The 17,401-nt window shown below is 36.2% G+C and overlaps 1 protein-coding gene across 2 annotated transcripts in view; it reads left to right on the top strand.

Moving 5' to 3' along the window:
- Window positions 1-17,401, top strand: part of POLA1 (DNA polymerase alpha 1, catalytic subunit) — a 217,588-nt gene that overhangs the window by 154,930 nt on the left and 45,257 nt on the right. For both annotated transcript variants that reach the window (XM_044441804.1, XM_044441805.1), the window contains exon 36: window positions 4,908-5,001. In XM_044441804.1, coding sequence (XP_044297739.1) covers window positions 4,908-5,001 — 94 coding nt within the window. The remainder of the gene's footprint in view (window positions 1-4,907; window positions 5,002-17,401) is intronic.

Consider the following 17,401-nt stretch of genomic DNA (forward strand, 5'->3'; position numbering starts at 1 on the left):
GCTTTTTATTCCGTTGTCAAGCTGTTTTTTAAAGGGTGGGGGGAGGTGTTTGTTTGTTGCTGTTCGACATGAATCTTCTCTTCTGTGTAGTTCCAGTAGTGTCAACTTATATAAGTTTATATCTTGCCTTTCCTCCAAGAATGTCAAGGCAAACATATGCTTATTTTACTTCTATTTTATCTTCACAATACCCTGTGAGTTTTAGGTTAGATTGAGAGATAGTAATTGCCTTATGGTCACATGGAACAGTGTCATCTTGTGAATGTATATCACAAAACAGATCTCATATTCTAGCAAGAGTTCTGCCAAATTAAGGTCTGTAGCTTGTGAACTACTTCCAGGTTTACTGAAGACTGTGAGGTGACAAAGGACTTAATAAGCAACAGATAATCATCAGCTTCAAGCCATTGATTCAGGAATTCAGCAAGAGAGTCAACTACTTCATTATAGGCAGTGTCAACCTCTCTCTTGTCAAATGCATACTGATGGTGTTTCTTCAGTCTCTGTTTTTGTTTAGTTAACACCTAAATTCCTTTCAGTGACATTGTTCCATTTGGCTAAGAAACAGCTTCATCCTTGAAAGCCTTGATCCACTCACCAAGTAAAAATAGTTCCTTCAGTGCCAATAACTTCGATTTTACCTTTCTTGTCGCCTTCTCTATATATCAAAGATGGTGACCCCTTCTTGCAGTTGATTCTGGCACCTATTACAGATTGTAAGTACACTAGTCAGAAAGGGTACAAGTAAGTGCTTTTCTTCCTTGAGGAGGACTGCAGAAAGCCTTGTGTAGCCACCTTCTCAGAATTCTTCATGAAGAGGAGTAAGAAACGCCAAGACACTAGGACTCAATATAGTAGTGAGAATAAAAACTCATTTCACCTGACCTTAAAAAGTAGTTGCGGTTTTATGCAGTGCTGCAAAGTTCTGAGGATCTAAGCCTTGAGGTGCTCAGCCTTACAAACTGCTGGAACATGTACACAGCTTCACACATTAAATAATTTGTAGACCTCCATGCCGGATCTGACTGGCTGATTCCACATCAGTACTTCAGAAAAGAGACAGAAGATTCCTGATCATTATCCCTCATTTTGGATTGGAAAAGATTCTAGTTCACAAACCAAATTTCTTGCCTTTGCTTACAGAGACTACATTTTTGAAAAGGAGGATATATGTATGAATATCTGTCTGGCTACTTTAGGTCCAACTGTCTTGCTGCAGGTATCCAGCACTAGGACTGGGACAAACACTTTCAGAATCTGTCTAACATCCATGAACTTCCTCTAGTGTTGGCTGAATCCTGCAAAGCCAACTAACCCAAAAGGAAATCCACAAATGCTTGCAGACCCCAGCTTGTGAAGCTAGCAGCCTTTCCAGTGGCTGTACAACACAGATGAGGGACATTATGAGCAGGTGTACCAGACCCATTCTCTGTGACCAACCTTCCCTGCCTGTGCTGCTGGTGACAGTGGCAGGTGTGAAAGAGGGCCCTGCTTATGCAGGGTCTGGGACTAAATTCCTGGCAAGCGCTCCAGAGAAGCACTCCTTTTGCACCATGCCATTCGGGTTCACTAGAAAGCAATGCTTTTTATTTCCAGATTGTATAATTTCCATCATTGTATAAATTTTGCAGTGATGTCCTCAAGGACAGCACCACTGTACATTCAGTCATTTTCGTGGTGAGATTGTCCTTTTCAGTGCTTTGTTTGTAAGAAAAAGGGAGCCGGAACTCATGAAATTATTTATCTTTCACATGTAGTCAATCATAATGGTTGCCGCCCGCAGTAAGCACTCAGCGCACGACCACATGACCATTCACAAGCCGAGCAGCACCACTCAGCACCACAAGCACCATCACAACCAGCACGGACGAAGTACATATGCATCGGATTTGACACACAAGCAGCCCACATGCACCTTTAATGATTTTGCCGCCAACCTGCTACGCTTGACAGGGCGATTCAAATCCACGTGGACCAAACATCAATTTTTCAAAAGTTACTTTTAAAACTTGGATAATCTGTCAAAAAAAGGTGCCGGAACTCTGTTCCGGTATGTTCTATGACAAAAAAAGCACTGGTCCTTTTTATTTTCTATGGTACACTTCATGAATCCTTTGTAGTTATTTGAAGTCACGTACTGAAAGCCCATCTCAGTCCTATGAACCAGTTCTGCACTACTTTAGGAAACACAGGCGCTAATTTACAATTGATTTTGCAAGAAATGAGTATACACTCAAAGTCAGTTGCTCTGTAGTATGTAAAAGGAGGGTGCCAACCTTGTCTATTAGTTTTTCATTGGCCTTAGCTATTGTTTACCTCATAGAGGGAAATGTTGGAACACTTTAATGGTTTATCTGTGATAGGATCGTTCCAGAATCTTTTGAATTTTTTCATTCCTGTAAACATTCTTTTGCAGGGGCAGGGATTCACCTATTCCTTGAAAACTATTTAATTGTGTCTGGAAATCTAAAACATGCTCTACCTCTAAGTGTCAACCATTCTTGAGGAAATGAACAGAGTTGTCTTTTGGACTATTCTTGATTAATTTGGAAGTCAGTTTCATATCACCATTATGACCTGACTCTGTACCAGATGCAGCTGGCTTAGACGTACTGCTTCCAGTTTTTTTCTAAACCATGAGCTTCCCCAGTTTTCTCCTGATTGCTGGCAGAGTCAGGGGTATTTGAGAATAATTGGTGCTGGTGGTACATAAGTGTATGAAGAAATTGTTATTATTTTTTGTTCCTGTGTATATCAATTTACCCTTACAGTGAACTGCATTTACTATTTTAGTGCCCTTTCACCTAGTTAATGGAAATCCTTTTGAAACTCTGCAATCCCACTTTTTTGCTACCCTGAATAATTTGTTGTCATCAGCAAATACAGCTAATTGGCTGCTCATCTCTGTCTGCAGATAAGTAGTGGCTAAGTTATAATGTGCTGGTCCAAGACAAATTCTGGTGTGACTACACGTCTTCTCTCCACTTTGAGAACTGACTGCTTATTCCTTCTCTCTTTCAAATTCCTTTAACCAGTTACTGAGTCATAAGAGAACCTGTCCTTTTATCACATGACAGTAGTGGGTCATCTGAAAAAGTAAATTATGATTTTAGGAAGCATGTTAAATATGTTAAATAAGGTTCTATAACATAGAGTTAATTCATATTTAGGATTTAATTGTAATCTACCATAAAGTTTGTGCCCACATAATATTGCATGATACAGTTGAATGAGGTAGTATATATCTATTTTCTACTCCTAACTCTTATTTTCTGTTGCTCAAGACACTCACCACACATCCTAAATAGGTTGTTTCCTGTTAGAAAAAGCTTCTTTATAGTTTACTTAATGCTCAACTGGGGAAAGAAGTGTGCTAATCTTTAATTGCAGCTGTTTCTTTTGTCATATAGTTTTCCTTTGCTGTGTACCTTCCTGCATCACTTCCTGGATAAACTTTTGTTTAGGCAGTTAGTCAAGCAAAAGTGTATTGCAAAGTGCCTTCAGTCTTATGGGGCAAAAATTATCCTTACCGAATTGCACACTGCACTGTTTTCAAGACAGATATTTCAAAGTCAAAAATAATGGGGTGGAGCTTTTGTAACTCTGTAACTATTCGGACAAAAAATCTCTCAGAACAGTTTGGACATCAGTACCCCCCTGCAACCTCCCCCACCCCCCCAAAAAAGAACAGGACAGTTTTTGCCTTCAGACTTACAGCCCATATGAAGTATCATTACTTAGTTATTACAAAGGCCTATTCTTCTGTCAGTAGGTTTAGTCTTTGACCTAATTTAATTGTCCATTCTAATTTAAATCACCATGCTCCTTGGTGGATAGACAGTAAGACTCTTCAATCAATTCTAGAAACACATGTGCCTATAGTTCTCTGGTATATTTAGCCTGAAAACTTTTGATGTTCTCCTGTTTTAGTTACAGAATAGTGTAGTGGCAGGTAGGTAGGTAGGTAGTTCCATGCACCATACTACATTCAGAGTGAACAGACTCTGTAATTCTTCTGAGGTAATTATATGAGGGACTAAGGTGGAATCCTGTGTATGTTTAGACAGGAAAATGTCCTACAACTAGTAGGACCTACAATTGAAGGATATTTCTTTATTTTTTTCTGTGCATGCATTCTTTATTTCTTTCTATGCATGCCTTTATTTCTAGGCATGCATAGAATTACACTGAGAATAATACCTTCAAGATATTAGTAGATTTCCTTTAAGCTTGCTTAATCCTTTTTAAGAATATGCCACAACCCATATATAATGCTATGTGTCACTTGGAAAGATCCAAAATAGTGCTAGATGCATTGTAGCTTAAATGCAGTCAGTTACTTCAGTCATATCTGTACAGTATCTCTGTTTCTGTACAATTTTGAATGAACGACTGTAATTACCAAGTCTCTTGAAAGCTTGTTATGAAGTACCTGACACTGGCTAGCAATGAAGACATGATATGGTATTAGATTATGCACAAATATTTACCATTAGAAACATTATGAACTGTATTTGGATTTATGAACAAAACTAAATAGGAAAACTAAATAGGAAATTCTTATGAGATAAAATGCTTAAATTAAACTGCTGATAGAAATAGGATTTGCATATTCATATATCTTGCGCTAATTAAATCAGATGATTTATCCATATTTACGGTACCAGAGCTATTGGTATTGCTTATTTAAGGGTATTGAGGAATGTTTTAAAATAGTATTGTATCACAATATTCAACTACATTGCTTCCCAGGGCAACTTACAAAAGTTTAAACATAACATTAAAAACTTTAAATCTAATAAATAACAGTAGAACATCATAGTTGTGTATAAACATTGTAACCGAGCATTGTTTTTCTAAGCTGTTTTTTTATACTGTGCTACATTTATTTTCTTTTTATATTACAGTGCTCTGACAAGGCCCTATTCACCCAGCTGTGCTTTTACCGGTACATTTTTGATTTGGACTGTGCAAAGGAAAAACTTCCCATTCAGGAGAAAGGTATGTTAAAACACTGTAATTACCCTGTGAGTTTAAAGTGGAAATTTGCATCATAAAAAGCAGTCCTATGCTGTTGAGCCAGTCCAATCTGCATCATTTTGCTAGCATCATTTAAACAAAGTTAGTTGACTACATGAATTAAGAAATACCATATCTAACAAGTAAGCTGCATGTTCTCTACTGTTTACCCGTCAGTCTATTGAAAACTAACTAATGGTGTTAGAGTTAAACTTTAAGTTCATTTAAGAGTTTGGGGGTGCTGGTGGTAAACTTCCTTTATCCTTTCATTTGCTGGTTGTTTTTGATTAACTGAGCAAGAATAATAAAATAATGAACTTTGTAATATATATGCATTGGATTGAAAGTATCAATATGCTAATTTTATTTATATCTAACAAGTTTTCATATACTTTTTCTTAGATAATTTATATTCTATTAATGCATATGGCATGAGTCACCTATCATAGCATTCTGGAAGCTAAATTAAATCTATCTTCAGTATCCTTGAAAGTAATCATTTAGGGCTCAATTCTGTGCATCCTTACATAGAAAAAAGTCTTACAAGTCCCAGCATTTCCTAGACAGGCGTAGTAATGAGTCCCTGGGTATGTATGTAGTTTGCCATTTCTTCAACATTGCCTTTTGAAATTCCATGGTTTGGAAGAAATGCAACAATATTGTCTTATACACTCCTGGTTACACCAGCAGGAGAATGGTTCCCAAATGTTTTTATGGCCTTTTGGGAGAAAAGCACTATTTTTTTCCATACCTGCAGTCACTGAGGGTTACAGGGATTCTATATCACTGAAAATCTCTAGAAAATGAGTGATTTATGGATATAGAAGATTTAATTGCATGGGAGATAATTGTAAATGTATTAATCTGAATTCATATCCTGTTTCTGAACTTACTATCTGTTCATCAGATGACAGAAATTGAAGTTTAGACAAGAATGGGTTTCTTTGCATGCAGAAAAAAATAGCAGAGAAGTCATACTGACCCAACTGCCATTGATATTTAGTATCATTTCCTCACCAGTGATACATGGGAAGTTTGGACTACACATTTAGTTTATTCTCTTTACGTAAAGCAATTCTGTTTGGCTAGTGGTATCTAACAGCTTGTCCCTCCTTTCTTACCACTCCTTCAACTTCTGGAAAACTGAGCAAAGAGGAATTGAGTGTATTTCTTTGTGGCTTGCACACTCATATATGTCAATAGGGTGGGTACCTTCATCACATGTGTGTATGAGGAATGGCATCTAAGAACATAATGTGCATGTGTACTTGTGTTTATACATGTACACACATGCATGTTTTTTCACGGCAATGAAAGGGACACATGCAGGTTGATATTTCTTCCTATGCCTCACCACACATTTTTTATTTGTTCTTTATTCCAGTTTCTCTGGTCAAGTTACGAATAGATTTTGTGAGTGCCTAGTTCCATAAATCACTAAACTGAGAGACATTTAGCTTTTTCAGAAGTATATTTTCCACCCAAGTTATCAGAACAGTTGAAATTCTAGGACACCTTTCCAGTAAATACCCCTTCTATGACTTGCTGTGATATGACAATGCCATGATAATTCCTCAGGAAAAACATTTCGTTACAGACTGTGAGCTTTAATGCAGCTACTGTGTACACCATACAAGGTCTATCTAACTGTGTGGCAGGAGGAACTAATAGGATCTGAGATATGACCTAAGAACAACTGAACTTTCAGATAGTAAGATATCTGGAGAGGCCTTTGACCCAGTGTGACTAACCAAGGTGGAAACAAATCACATTTTGTGTGTAGATTTTCAATAATTATCCAAAATCTTACTGCTTTTTAGTATCCATTTTTAGTGGTTCTTTCCATCTGTTTTGTCAAATATTTAGAAACTTATTTAAAGTTAATTAAAGAGGAATTTGTTTCCATGAAATTTCTGAAAAGATATCTCGGTGAACATCAGATCTGCTTCCAGTCTACTGGCTGAGAGAACCATGTTCTAGTAGAGCTGAACCATCAGCAACTTAACATCGCAAATTATATCCTAAAGGACAGATCAGAAATAATATTTTTGTATCTGGTATACTTACTGTTCAATCTCTCATTTTCTACATATAAAGTCAGCTAATGTAGTAGTAGCAAGTATAGAACACCTTAACTGTAGAGCTTTTGGATGCTATTATCTGAAGAACCTGTAGGTATCAGAATAGCTCCTGAAGTAAAAATGGGAGGTTACGTTATATTGAAACTTATATTGATTGAAACTAGGTCAGATACTAAAAGCATTGCCTGCACCTTCAGAACATATTTCAGAACTTACATAGATCTTTATACTGTTCATTTTATACTATGAATTTATAAAACAAACTAAATGCATGCTCAGTAAATACTTTTATGTGTTCTTAGCAGCATTTTACACACCCACCTTCATAAAAATACTAAACATGCTCACTTTGCTTTCTGGATGAATAAACTATAAAATTGCATTTAAAAAATGAAACAGTTAAACTATATGACCTACATGCAAAATAGAAAATCTAACTTTGAATATTTGTTTGTATCCTGTAATTTAAACATTGTTTTTTTCTCTGTGTTCATAACTGGTTGTGCCAAATATCAGTAAAAATGATTTTTTTTATGGATGAGTTGTTAGAAAGCTTTACAAGGAGACTATTCATAGTGGCAATATTTCTCAGAGTTGCTAATGGATGGATCGTCAATGTCTCTTCAATGTCTCAATGTAAGGTTACGATTATTTTTAAAAAATGTGTCTCGGAAGAAATCCAACAGTGAAATGTAACATTAAAAACAGGCTGTTTCAACAAATATGGTTGGAGTGACCACGCAAAGTATTCAGAAACAGTGGATGTAAGGTGCAGAATATATATATATATATGGAGAATATATTGAATTGGCATTTGGTTAGGAAGGTATTCATATCATCAAATTGATAATTGAAGTTAATTTAAAAATAACCTCTTAAACATTAACTAGGAAAACAACTTGTCATTTATTTATTTACAATAAGTCAGTCTAGAGATAATTTCTTCACCTGGTTCATTGCCTTGCCTGGTAACTCAGTATGTGCTATAAACTCTTGAATCACTTTTTTGGAAAAACAGGCAGCCAGAAGCTGAGACTAAATAATTAGATAAATTGGCTAGACAGTAAATTACATAATTGAAAATACTTTAGTAATGCAAGAAGACTTAATAAAAATTAAACTATAGAAAAATGTTCATTAGAGAGAACACTGTTTTTCAGACATAGCTTGCGGTTTTGGATATATTTTTAGCAACACTAAGACATATTAAAATCCATAGTGTTAAATCCATTTACAGTATAATACTGTACATGTCTACTTGCAAGTAAACTCCCTGAATTCAATAGGTAACCATAGAATTTCAACTGGAATCTAAAGTTTGGGGTTTTTTTCTGGCTTTGTTTCATATGCTTCAATATGATTTAAGTGAATTTACTCAGATTTGGGGTAAAATATATGCATTTGCTACTAAATTGCCTCAATTATTCCTTAAGAGGATAATTTAGTTCCTTAATATCTGTACACTTTTTATTTTGCCATCAGGTAGTTGATACAGTAGACTAATCACTGATTTGGGGCGGGGGGGGGATATAGTTTTAGAGCAATGGCAGAGAATTTTTTTGTAGATGTATTGTGGTTATACAGTTGATAGTTTTTATTTCCATAATGTTTTTTACTACATAATTATACATCTTAATTACGTAATTACCATCATAATTATTATGTAATTACATGTAGTTCCACTAATTACAAAATCAGGAAGTATAATTATCTACTAAAAATTTCTAAAATCTTATTTTATGAACTGGAGATCATTTAAAAGACCAATTGGTGAACTACTAACATAGCTTCTTGTCTTGCAACTGACATCCTGATATAGTTTCTGGCCCCATTCTTTTGGAAACAATAAATAGCTAAGAATTTTGCTACCTTAAATGAATATCTACCTTAAATGAATTCAAAGTATAATGAACTTACTTTGCTTTGTTTTTTTTTTCTCTTTGAATTTTAGAGAATGTTTTTGCTGCTGTTACTGTTTATCAGAAAATCAAACTGTTCATTTGATTTTTATTAATTGGCAACATGTTTATAGTATAAACAATTCAGAGTTAAATCACTGAAAGGTGGAATTAAGTAGTAATTAGATTTTGATATAGAGGGTATCAGATCCTTCTATATCAAAATCCCAGTTTAGTAATGGATCATCTGGATTGGCCTCATTTCCCCAGACCAAATAAACAAGAAGAAGTTTGTAAATTGAAGCTAGAATGTAAAATGTAAAGTCTTTTAAGTATTGTACTGAAGTCTCTTTGGTATTGTGACATACACTCCCGAGGCACCCCTGATATCCTGGGACTCTCTTACGTAGAATATTTCATATGGAGAAGCCCAATGTTATGCTAATAATCAGCCCACTAAAGAGCATAACCCCATATAAAACCCTAACCTATAAAAAACCCCTCCATAACTGCTAGTTTCTTAGTGTCCCCTACCCAGTGACACGGGTAATGACCCCAGTGGCATTTCATCCCCTCCTCCAGGACTGGCACTGTTCTCTTGGATGTTAAATGACTGTTTGGCTTTGCTTGCTGCTGGGTCCATCCAAGTAGACAAGATTAGTACCATTGTCACCAGGAGCCCTTGTGAAACTGGGGCCCAGATAATCTGATGTCAGCCCTGATAGTTCCTGCCAGGTCATATGAATCTTAGCAGCTGCCCAAGAATGCCAGGTGATAATGCCAATCATAGAAATAACTCTCACTTTCAGAAGAGCTTTGCCATGCTGCATGACGGCTTCTGATCAAGGAAAGATATTCTGGATGTCCCTTCATTGCATAGAACTGTGTAGGTTTTTTTTTTTAATTCAGTCTATTATTTGTTGAAGCTGATTCAAACAGCCATTTTGTCTATGTTAGCAACCCTTAATCATCTTTAGTATTCACAACCTGGTCACTGTGGTAACCAACAGCAATTCCAGTGGTTTTAGCAACTGAAGAAGTGTTTGTGCCATCTCAGGAAGTAGAGCTCACTTTTTTGTACAAGTACCCAGCTCTCACCTGGCATTTGTTTAATGAAGAAAAATACACTATGTTCACTTAGATATGAATACACACTAGCAGGGAGATGTTCTCTATCCAATTTACACCAGGACTAGCTCAGTTGTAGCTTGCAAACCTGGTTACACTCAATGGTTCATGGTTTAAACAGCCTAGTCTTGACCTAACTGTAAATTAACTTTGGGGGGGCTTTAACCCTCAGACCAATGAAATAGTGGGTTTGTATGTCATGCAACAACCTATGAACCAGGCTGATTGTTCATTCAAAGTGGAATGGCATGCAATCTTTAATCTGGCAAATCATGGATTAATTAAGTAATTGACTTATAATTTGCCACTGCTACATGAGAACCAGGTCGTAGCTGTCTATCTTCACTGGAGAGTTCCTATTGGAATAGGAACAGTAGACAATATTCATAACTGGATCTTTGAAGAAGGCTGCTTCATGTCCCCATTTTCCTCCCAAATCTGCTTTTGAGAAAGTACAACAACCTGCTAGTGATGACACAGAAAGATGCAACTTCTTTTATAATTTAACATCCTGCAGTAAAAAAGGAAAAATGTTCCACCTTGCACTAAATGTCTAGAGTATATGATGAATAATGTGTGAAGAAATGTGTATCATTGTGGAGAAATAAAGAGGCATGTTCAAACAGAAAATCTGTTTGGCATTTTCTGTCAATTTCTTGCCTTATTTTTAAAACTGTAACGTAAGTTTGCAATGGATAATACTGGGCTATCAATGGCTATTAATCATGATGGCTGTATGCTACCTGCAGTACCAGAGGCATGATAGCTCTGGATATCACCTTTTAGGGAACCGTAGCAGGAAGAGGGCACTGAGCTCTTGTACAACTTCAGGCTTCCCATAGGCATTCAGTCAGTGAGCAAGAGAATGCTGGATTACATAGGCCAGTGGTATGATCCACCATGGCTCTCTGTATATTGTTAGTTTTTGAAGTGAAAGTCCAGAATTGTATGCTAATTTAGTCCATTTTACTGTTGAGTATCTATGTAAATCATTTAACATAGAAATTAAAGTGAACTTGCTACTTTAATTCTCAAGCATTCTTTGGAAATGTTTGCTAATCAGTTTATATGAGCTTTCCATAATATGGGCAAATGAGCTAGAATAAATACTTTAACCTCTTTTTATATGAGCACCTTTACTAAAAGTCTGAATGCTGGTCGCTTGACCCAGTGAAGCAAATATAGCCTAAGAAGGATATATCTTGATGCTTCTTATTGGCAACTGTGTTCAGTTGGTACCCAAGTTTGCAGAATAAATATCTAGTGTGACTAACTCTTGTCTAGTCATCTTGAACATTTTATTTCTCACCATTTTTCCCTTTGTTTTTGACCTGTACTTGATTTTTCCAATATTACATCTGTCAAATGCATATTGAAATATTTTTCTATCTTAAATTATTAAATTCCAAATCCAATAATGCAATTATTTTGACATGAAAATGTTACATATGATATTTCCACTTGAAACAGACATTTTCATTTTACAGATGTATGCAACAAGACAAAAAAAAATAAGTGAGTGACAGATTATTTTATTTACTACATAAAACAAATAATCCTATTAATGTCAAATATTATGAACTTGGAATTAAAATACTGAGCTATTTATCTGACTGTTGTATGTTTTATGACTGTGAGTGGGCTATAACGAAGAGATTAGTAACAAAAATAGTGACAAGTTCAGTAGGTATTTGAAATCTTTAATTTCAATGCCTGTAGAACTGTTTCTTCTTTGTATTAGTTGCAACAATTCAGGAAAAATATTATGAGTGTAGCTATGGGTGAAGAAAGTAATTTAATTTTGCATTCATCCCCTTTGAAAAACATATAGGCGTTATTATTCCTAGTAATAGGCTAATGAGTAAGTTGATAATTACTTTTTTCTTTTTAATAGAGGATGCATTTCGCCCTTTGTTTCAAAAGCCACTTTAAATGTGTGTGTGTGTGTAAAAATGAGGAACAAACTACTTTGGGCTCAGGGATAAGTGGCTTCTTTAAATATCATAGACTAGGCAGGCTGTTGCTAATCTTTCCTCCTTTGGAATAACAGTATTCCTTCCATTGTATAACTTAATTGCACAGCACTGTATAGAATACGTCACTGGATTTTATTATTTCAGTTTTTATATATTTGCATCAAATAGAGAAATGCATTACTTTATTCAGGATGCTGGATTATAATTGCACATAGGTGACTTTAAAAAAAATACAGAATTGAAAAGCATTGATATCAGCACCATCTTGAATGGATAGGGCTACAACATTGACAAAGTAATCCTATGGTCTCTGGAGAGTGTCCCAGTGACCATAGTATTTTTCAGAGTGCCTCTCCTGAGTTTGTATATACTGCTATGATCTTGAGTGAGGAATTCTACTCTTGTAGAATCCATAACAGGTTCTTGATGTCCCCAGTGCAACTTCTGGGAAAAGAAAAGGAGAACATTCTGGGAACAAAGTAGTCATGATCAGCAGGATCACTTGGCTTCTCCAGCAACAGCAGCATAACTCTTCAAGGCCTGTTTTGAGGAAAAATTTTTCCTGGAAAAACATTAAAAAGGCATTCTGGAAAGTTGAAAATGACATCCATTACTCATCCCATTATAGGTCATAGGAAATGCAGAAGCCTCCAAGATCAAAGGCTTCCTTGTAATAGTTTGATTGATTTCAACCATTTCTTCCATTGGTTGGTCTGATGCGTTGATTAAAAACTATAATTGACTGAAACTGACTGATTAATTCAGCAGCAGATTTAAATATATGGGATGCAAATGCTTATGCAAGTGCAAAAGGTAAGCACTTCCTTAAGAGATATTCTCCCTTTTACCATATGCAAGCGGGATGCCCCTTCTAAGATAATGTCACACCAATGCATCTGGTAATTTCTTCAACATTTCTTCATTAATTCTGAATATTTCCTCAGATATTTTTTAACCCTATACAAATTTAGTTGACAGAGGATTCAAAGAGTTGACTAAAACTTAAGTTGTGATTAACATTTCATCATATTGCAATCTTCGTAATGCATATGATTTAACTAACAGATTCTTAAAGAAAAATGATTTGGTTGGATTTTGATCACAGGAAATCAGTGACTCTACTCTAATGCTATATCTTATAGGTTGTCAAGCCATAATAAATATATAAAAAGAAAATGTGATATTACTAATTAATATATTTTGCATGTACTAAGGATCCAAAAGTTTAATCACAATGTGTTGATATTCTTAGAACAATTTAACAATTACTTTTATTCTGAAGTTACTGGATTCTGTGGCGTATAATCAAAGCATCCAGTTTTCAATGGCATTTGACTGTATTACGATGGAGTGCCTTTCTAATATTATGGAATTTTTCATGGATTTTAATATTTTAAGAATGTATTAAGTACTTTGAAATATGATGATGTTGCCTGTTGTCAATAAGCCTGCCTATATCTCCTTTCTCTGGTTTTGTGAGCAACAGATCAAATTAGATTCATCACTCTTGGCTTGTAGTTATTTCATATTGAAATGGAATATATTAAGGCATCCAACCACACTGATTACATTGCAAGCCTCATTTAATTTCATACATTCACACATTACAGTGAAAAGCAGATTTTAATGCATGATTGTGACTGTACCTTGAGTGACTTCAAAGGTCATCTGTAATAGTGCATAATTTGTTACTATTGGATACCTAATTAACAGAGACTGTTCCATAGCTATCTACTACCTATAGCATTTAAAGTGTTAGTTTGTATATTTTATGAAGTCCCAAAAATGTAGAAATACATTGTTCAGTGAGAGCCTGTTGGTCAACTGATCATAATATAAAGCTTGAGCCACAGTTTACTGAGAATTTTTTCTCTGCCAATCTCACTAGAATGAATGGTAAGCTGTGCATATCTTGCACAAATGCTTCTTATTGGTATTGAATTTGGTCAAGGAACGCATCAGGGAGATAACAGAATTGCAATACTTCAACAGAAAATGTATCAGTACTAAATTATTTTCATACTGAACCTAAAAGTAAAGTTCTAAATAGTTCAGGTATGCCACTACAATGCATCAAAGGTGTCATACCCACACATATATATGCGCAAATTATATTCCAGCCATAGTTACTTCTTGAAATTTTCTCTGTAACATCTTCTTTTCACGAAGGTCAGTATTATCTCTAAAAAGTGGCTTGCCTTTTCAGCAGTGGAGGCTACTACAGAGATAAACGTAAAGAGCAGGTTCCAGCTGTGCGGACTGACAATTTACTTGTGCCTGATTACCTTGGATTGCTGCCTTTAACTATGTATCCCAATAAATATTTGCTTCTAACCATGAAGAAACATTTTATATAGTCCAACATTCTGGAAATATTCTTCTGGTGTCATAACAAGTCTCACTCTATAGAAAATATGGATTATAATCAGCTGCTATGGGTTCCGTTTTTTTCTCCAGATATTGTATGCAGCTGTTTATATGCATAAATCCATAAAGACTAAACAACACTTTCCTAGTTTTAGCAATACATGTTGGAGGCTGAATAAAGAAGAATGAATAATTTCATACATTACATGTCTAATTCAACATTGTTGCAAATTAAAATATGTGGCTTTCAAGTTTTAAGTGTGATATTAACACTTTCATTTGTTAATATCAAAAGTTAGTTAATATCTAAAATGTGGATCTAGCAGTAGCTGAGATCTAAAATATTCCTTTCAAATGTTCAAAGAATGTCAGTACAATTTTTAAAAGCCTTTTCCTTTGAACTGCAGACTCCTAGCTGGAGTTCCTTAAAAACTGTACATTTAAAACTCATTGTATATGAAACCAGTTATTCCTGGATCATGGCAAAAAAAGAGACAAGACACTTTTGCTGAGTCAAATCACACTTCCTATTGTTTCCAAGACTGGTCTGCAGTAGGGGAAGGTGGTGGCTTCCTTCTGTCTTTCATAGTCCATTAACTGACATGCAGAGGTATGATTTTCTCAAGTAACTGCAGATATTCTTATGCTGTGGGAACAGGCAACAAAGATGGGTTGCTGTGTGTCAGGGATTCTGCTCCTGGATGATACAGCCACCAAGATGGACTGTGAAGGTGTCAGGACTTCTGTTTTAGAACTCTGTTCAGCCTCATTCCACTCAAGCAGTGGCTACATGGGTGGCATTTACTAAAGGAGCTGTTCTTCTGCACCTGTGCCAGTCAGCTGCATGGTCCAGGTTGAGGCTGAGCGTTATCTACTGTATCTTTGGACTAGGAATGACTATTCCTTTGGACTTACTGTTTTGCTGGCCATCCTGCAGGTGCCATCCTGATGCCACCTCTGGCAAGTCAGTTTCTTACTTAACCATATGTGTAATATCCCCAGAGTACAAAGGAGAAAGGCAGGTTGCTTTTCTGTAATTGTAGTTCTTCTTCATAGTCTCTCTGCATCACACATATGGGCTTTGCTGTGGAGTGCAAGGCCTAGGCTGGAAAGAAACTTTCAGAGCGCACCATCACGGAGTGGGTGAGGGCCCCTCCTGCCCCTTCCAGAGGTCCGGATAAAGGGATAGGGCCACCCCCCACTCCCAAGGTTCCTTTCAACCGCACACACAGTCACATTGCCATTGGAACCTTCCACTAGCTCATGTTGTTTCTCTCTCTCTCTCTCTCTGCCTTCCTACCAAGAGGAAAAAAAACCCTCTTATTTTTATTTTTCCCTTATCCTACCTTTATAGTGAGATCCCCTGCCATTCCTCTGTTCTTCTTTGAGTGGTCATCTGTGCATATACACAACTCAGTCACTGTCCCATTTTGGTTTTTATGTCAATTCTGAGGCTTCTTTTGATTCCAGTACTGCTTTGACAGTCTTAAGAAGCTGCAAGAATAAGCAGGAACCAAGTTGGGATATGCAGAGTGGAGCAGTGATGGAAGGATCTGCCAAAAATTACTCTGATCGAGGCTCTATGCATGTGCAGAGCCCATCTTTGTGAATGTGCAGGTTATCATTCAGATTTGTATTTACTGGTAAACAATCTGTCATTCTAACTGTAATTCAGTACTATGCCCAGATTTTATTACCTACTGGGAATACTTACCTAAAGAGAGAGAGAGATTGAATGATTATGCTTAATTTGAATAAAATGACAAATAATATCTTATGCGATATTGATAGATGGGAATCTTTAAAGCTGAGTTTATAAAGCAGAGTAAATATACTTAAAATGAATATATCTCAGATTGTTTGTTTCTATGTGGTATTACTTTACTTAGACCTGGCAAAAATGCAATATTTTTTTGTAAATTTTATGGGCTCTTCCCCAGAATGAATATCTTTGGAAAGAATGCACCTTCTGACAAAAGAAAGTGAATGTTACTGCATTGATTTTGTCTTATATCACTGGGCCTATTCTATTGTGTGACATTTTGGTCTTTTTCATTCAGATTAGACTTTTCCTCTTGGTCAGTTTTGGAGTTTTAACATTTGGACCCTTTCCCTAAATGGGGTTTTGATAGACCAAACTGGATTGCATACCACTCACAGTTTATAGCAGTAATAGAGTTGTGGCACATATCACATCAATTACAAATTAATTTTTGCATGCAAAATCAACTTTATGGAGCATCCCAGATTTAAGAATTGGCAACCAATTTCAGACTTGGACAGATTTTCACTCTAGATGAGCTAGCTAAAAGGTAAAGGTAAAGGTTTCCCCTTGACATTAAGTCCAGTCATGCCTGACTCTAGGGGGCGGTGCTCATCTCCATTTCCTAGCTGAGGGAGCCATAGTTTGTCCGCAGACAGTTATGTGGTCGGCATGACTAAACACCAAAGTGCACAGAACACTGTAACTGCCCACCGAAGTGGTACCTTTTTATCTACTTGCATTTGCATGCTTTTGAACTGCAAGGTTGGCAGGAGCTGGGACAGAGCATTGGGAACTCATCCCGTTGTGCATATTTGAATCAGCAACCTTTCAGTCAACCAGCCCAGCAGCACAGCAGTTTAAACCACTGCACCACCTGCAGTCCCCGATGAGCTAGCTAGTGGGTCTCAATGACCTTTTTCTATCATTCTCTATTTTACATGCTAAATATGAAGTGTCATTTATGGCTGAATGGCCATATATGCAGTTTGGAGCCTTTGCTTGAATGTAGTTTTGGTCCTGATGCTTTTACAGCTTCAGAGGACCCTCCATTATTGGAAGTTTGATTAAGGGTGAGTTATATTGCTCCAAAATCCAGGTTTATAAATATTTATTATTGACAAATAAATAGGATATACAGAGTCTTAAGCAATGGGCTGGATTGTTCTA

The sequence above is a fragment of the Varanus komodoensis genome, unplaced genomic scaffold, assembly GCF_004798865.1.
Source record: "Varanus komodoensis strain SLA01 unplaced genomic scaffold, ASM479886v1 scaffold4, whole genome shotgun sequence".
NCBI classification, from domain to species: domain Eukaryota; kingdom Metazoa; phylum Chordata; class Lepidosauria; order Squamata; family Varanidae; genus Varanus; species Varanus komodoensis.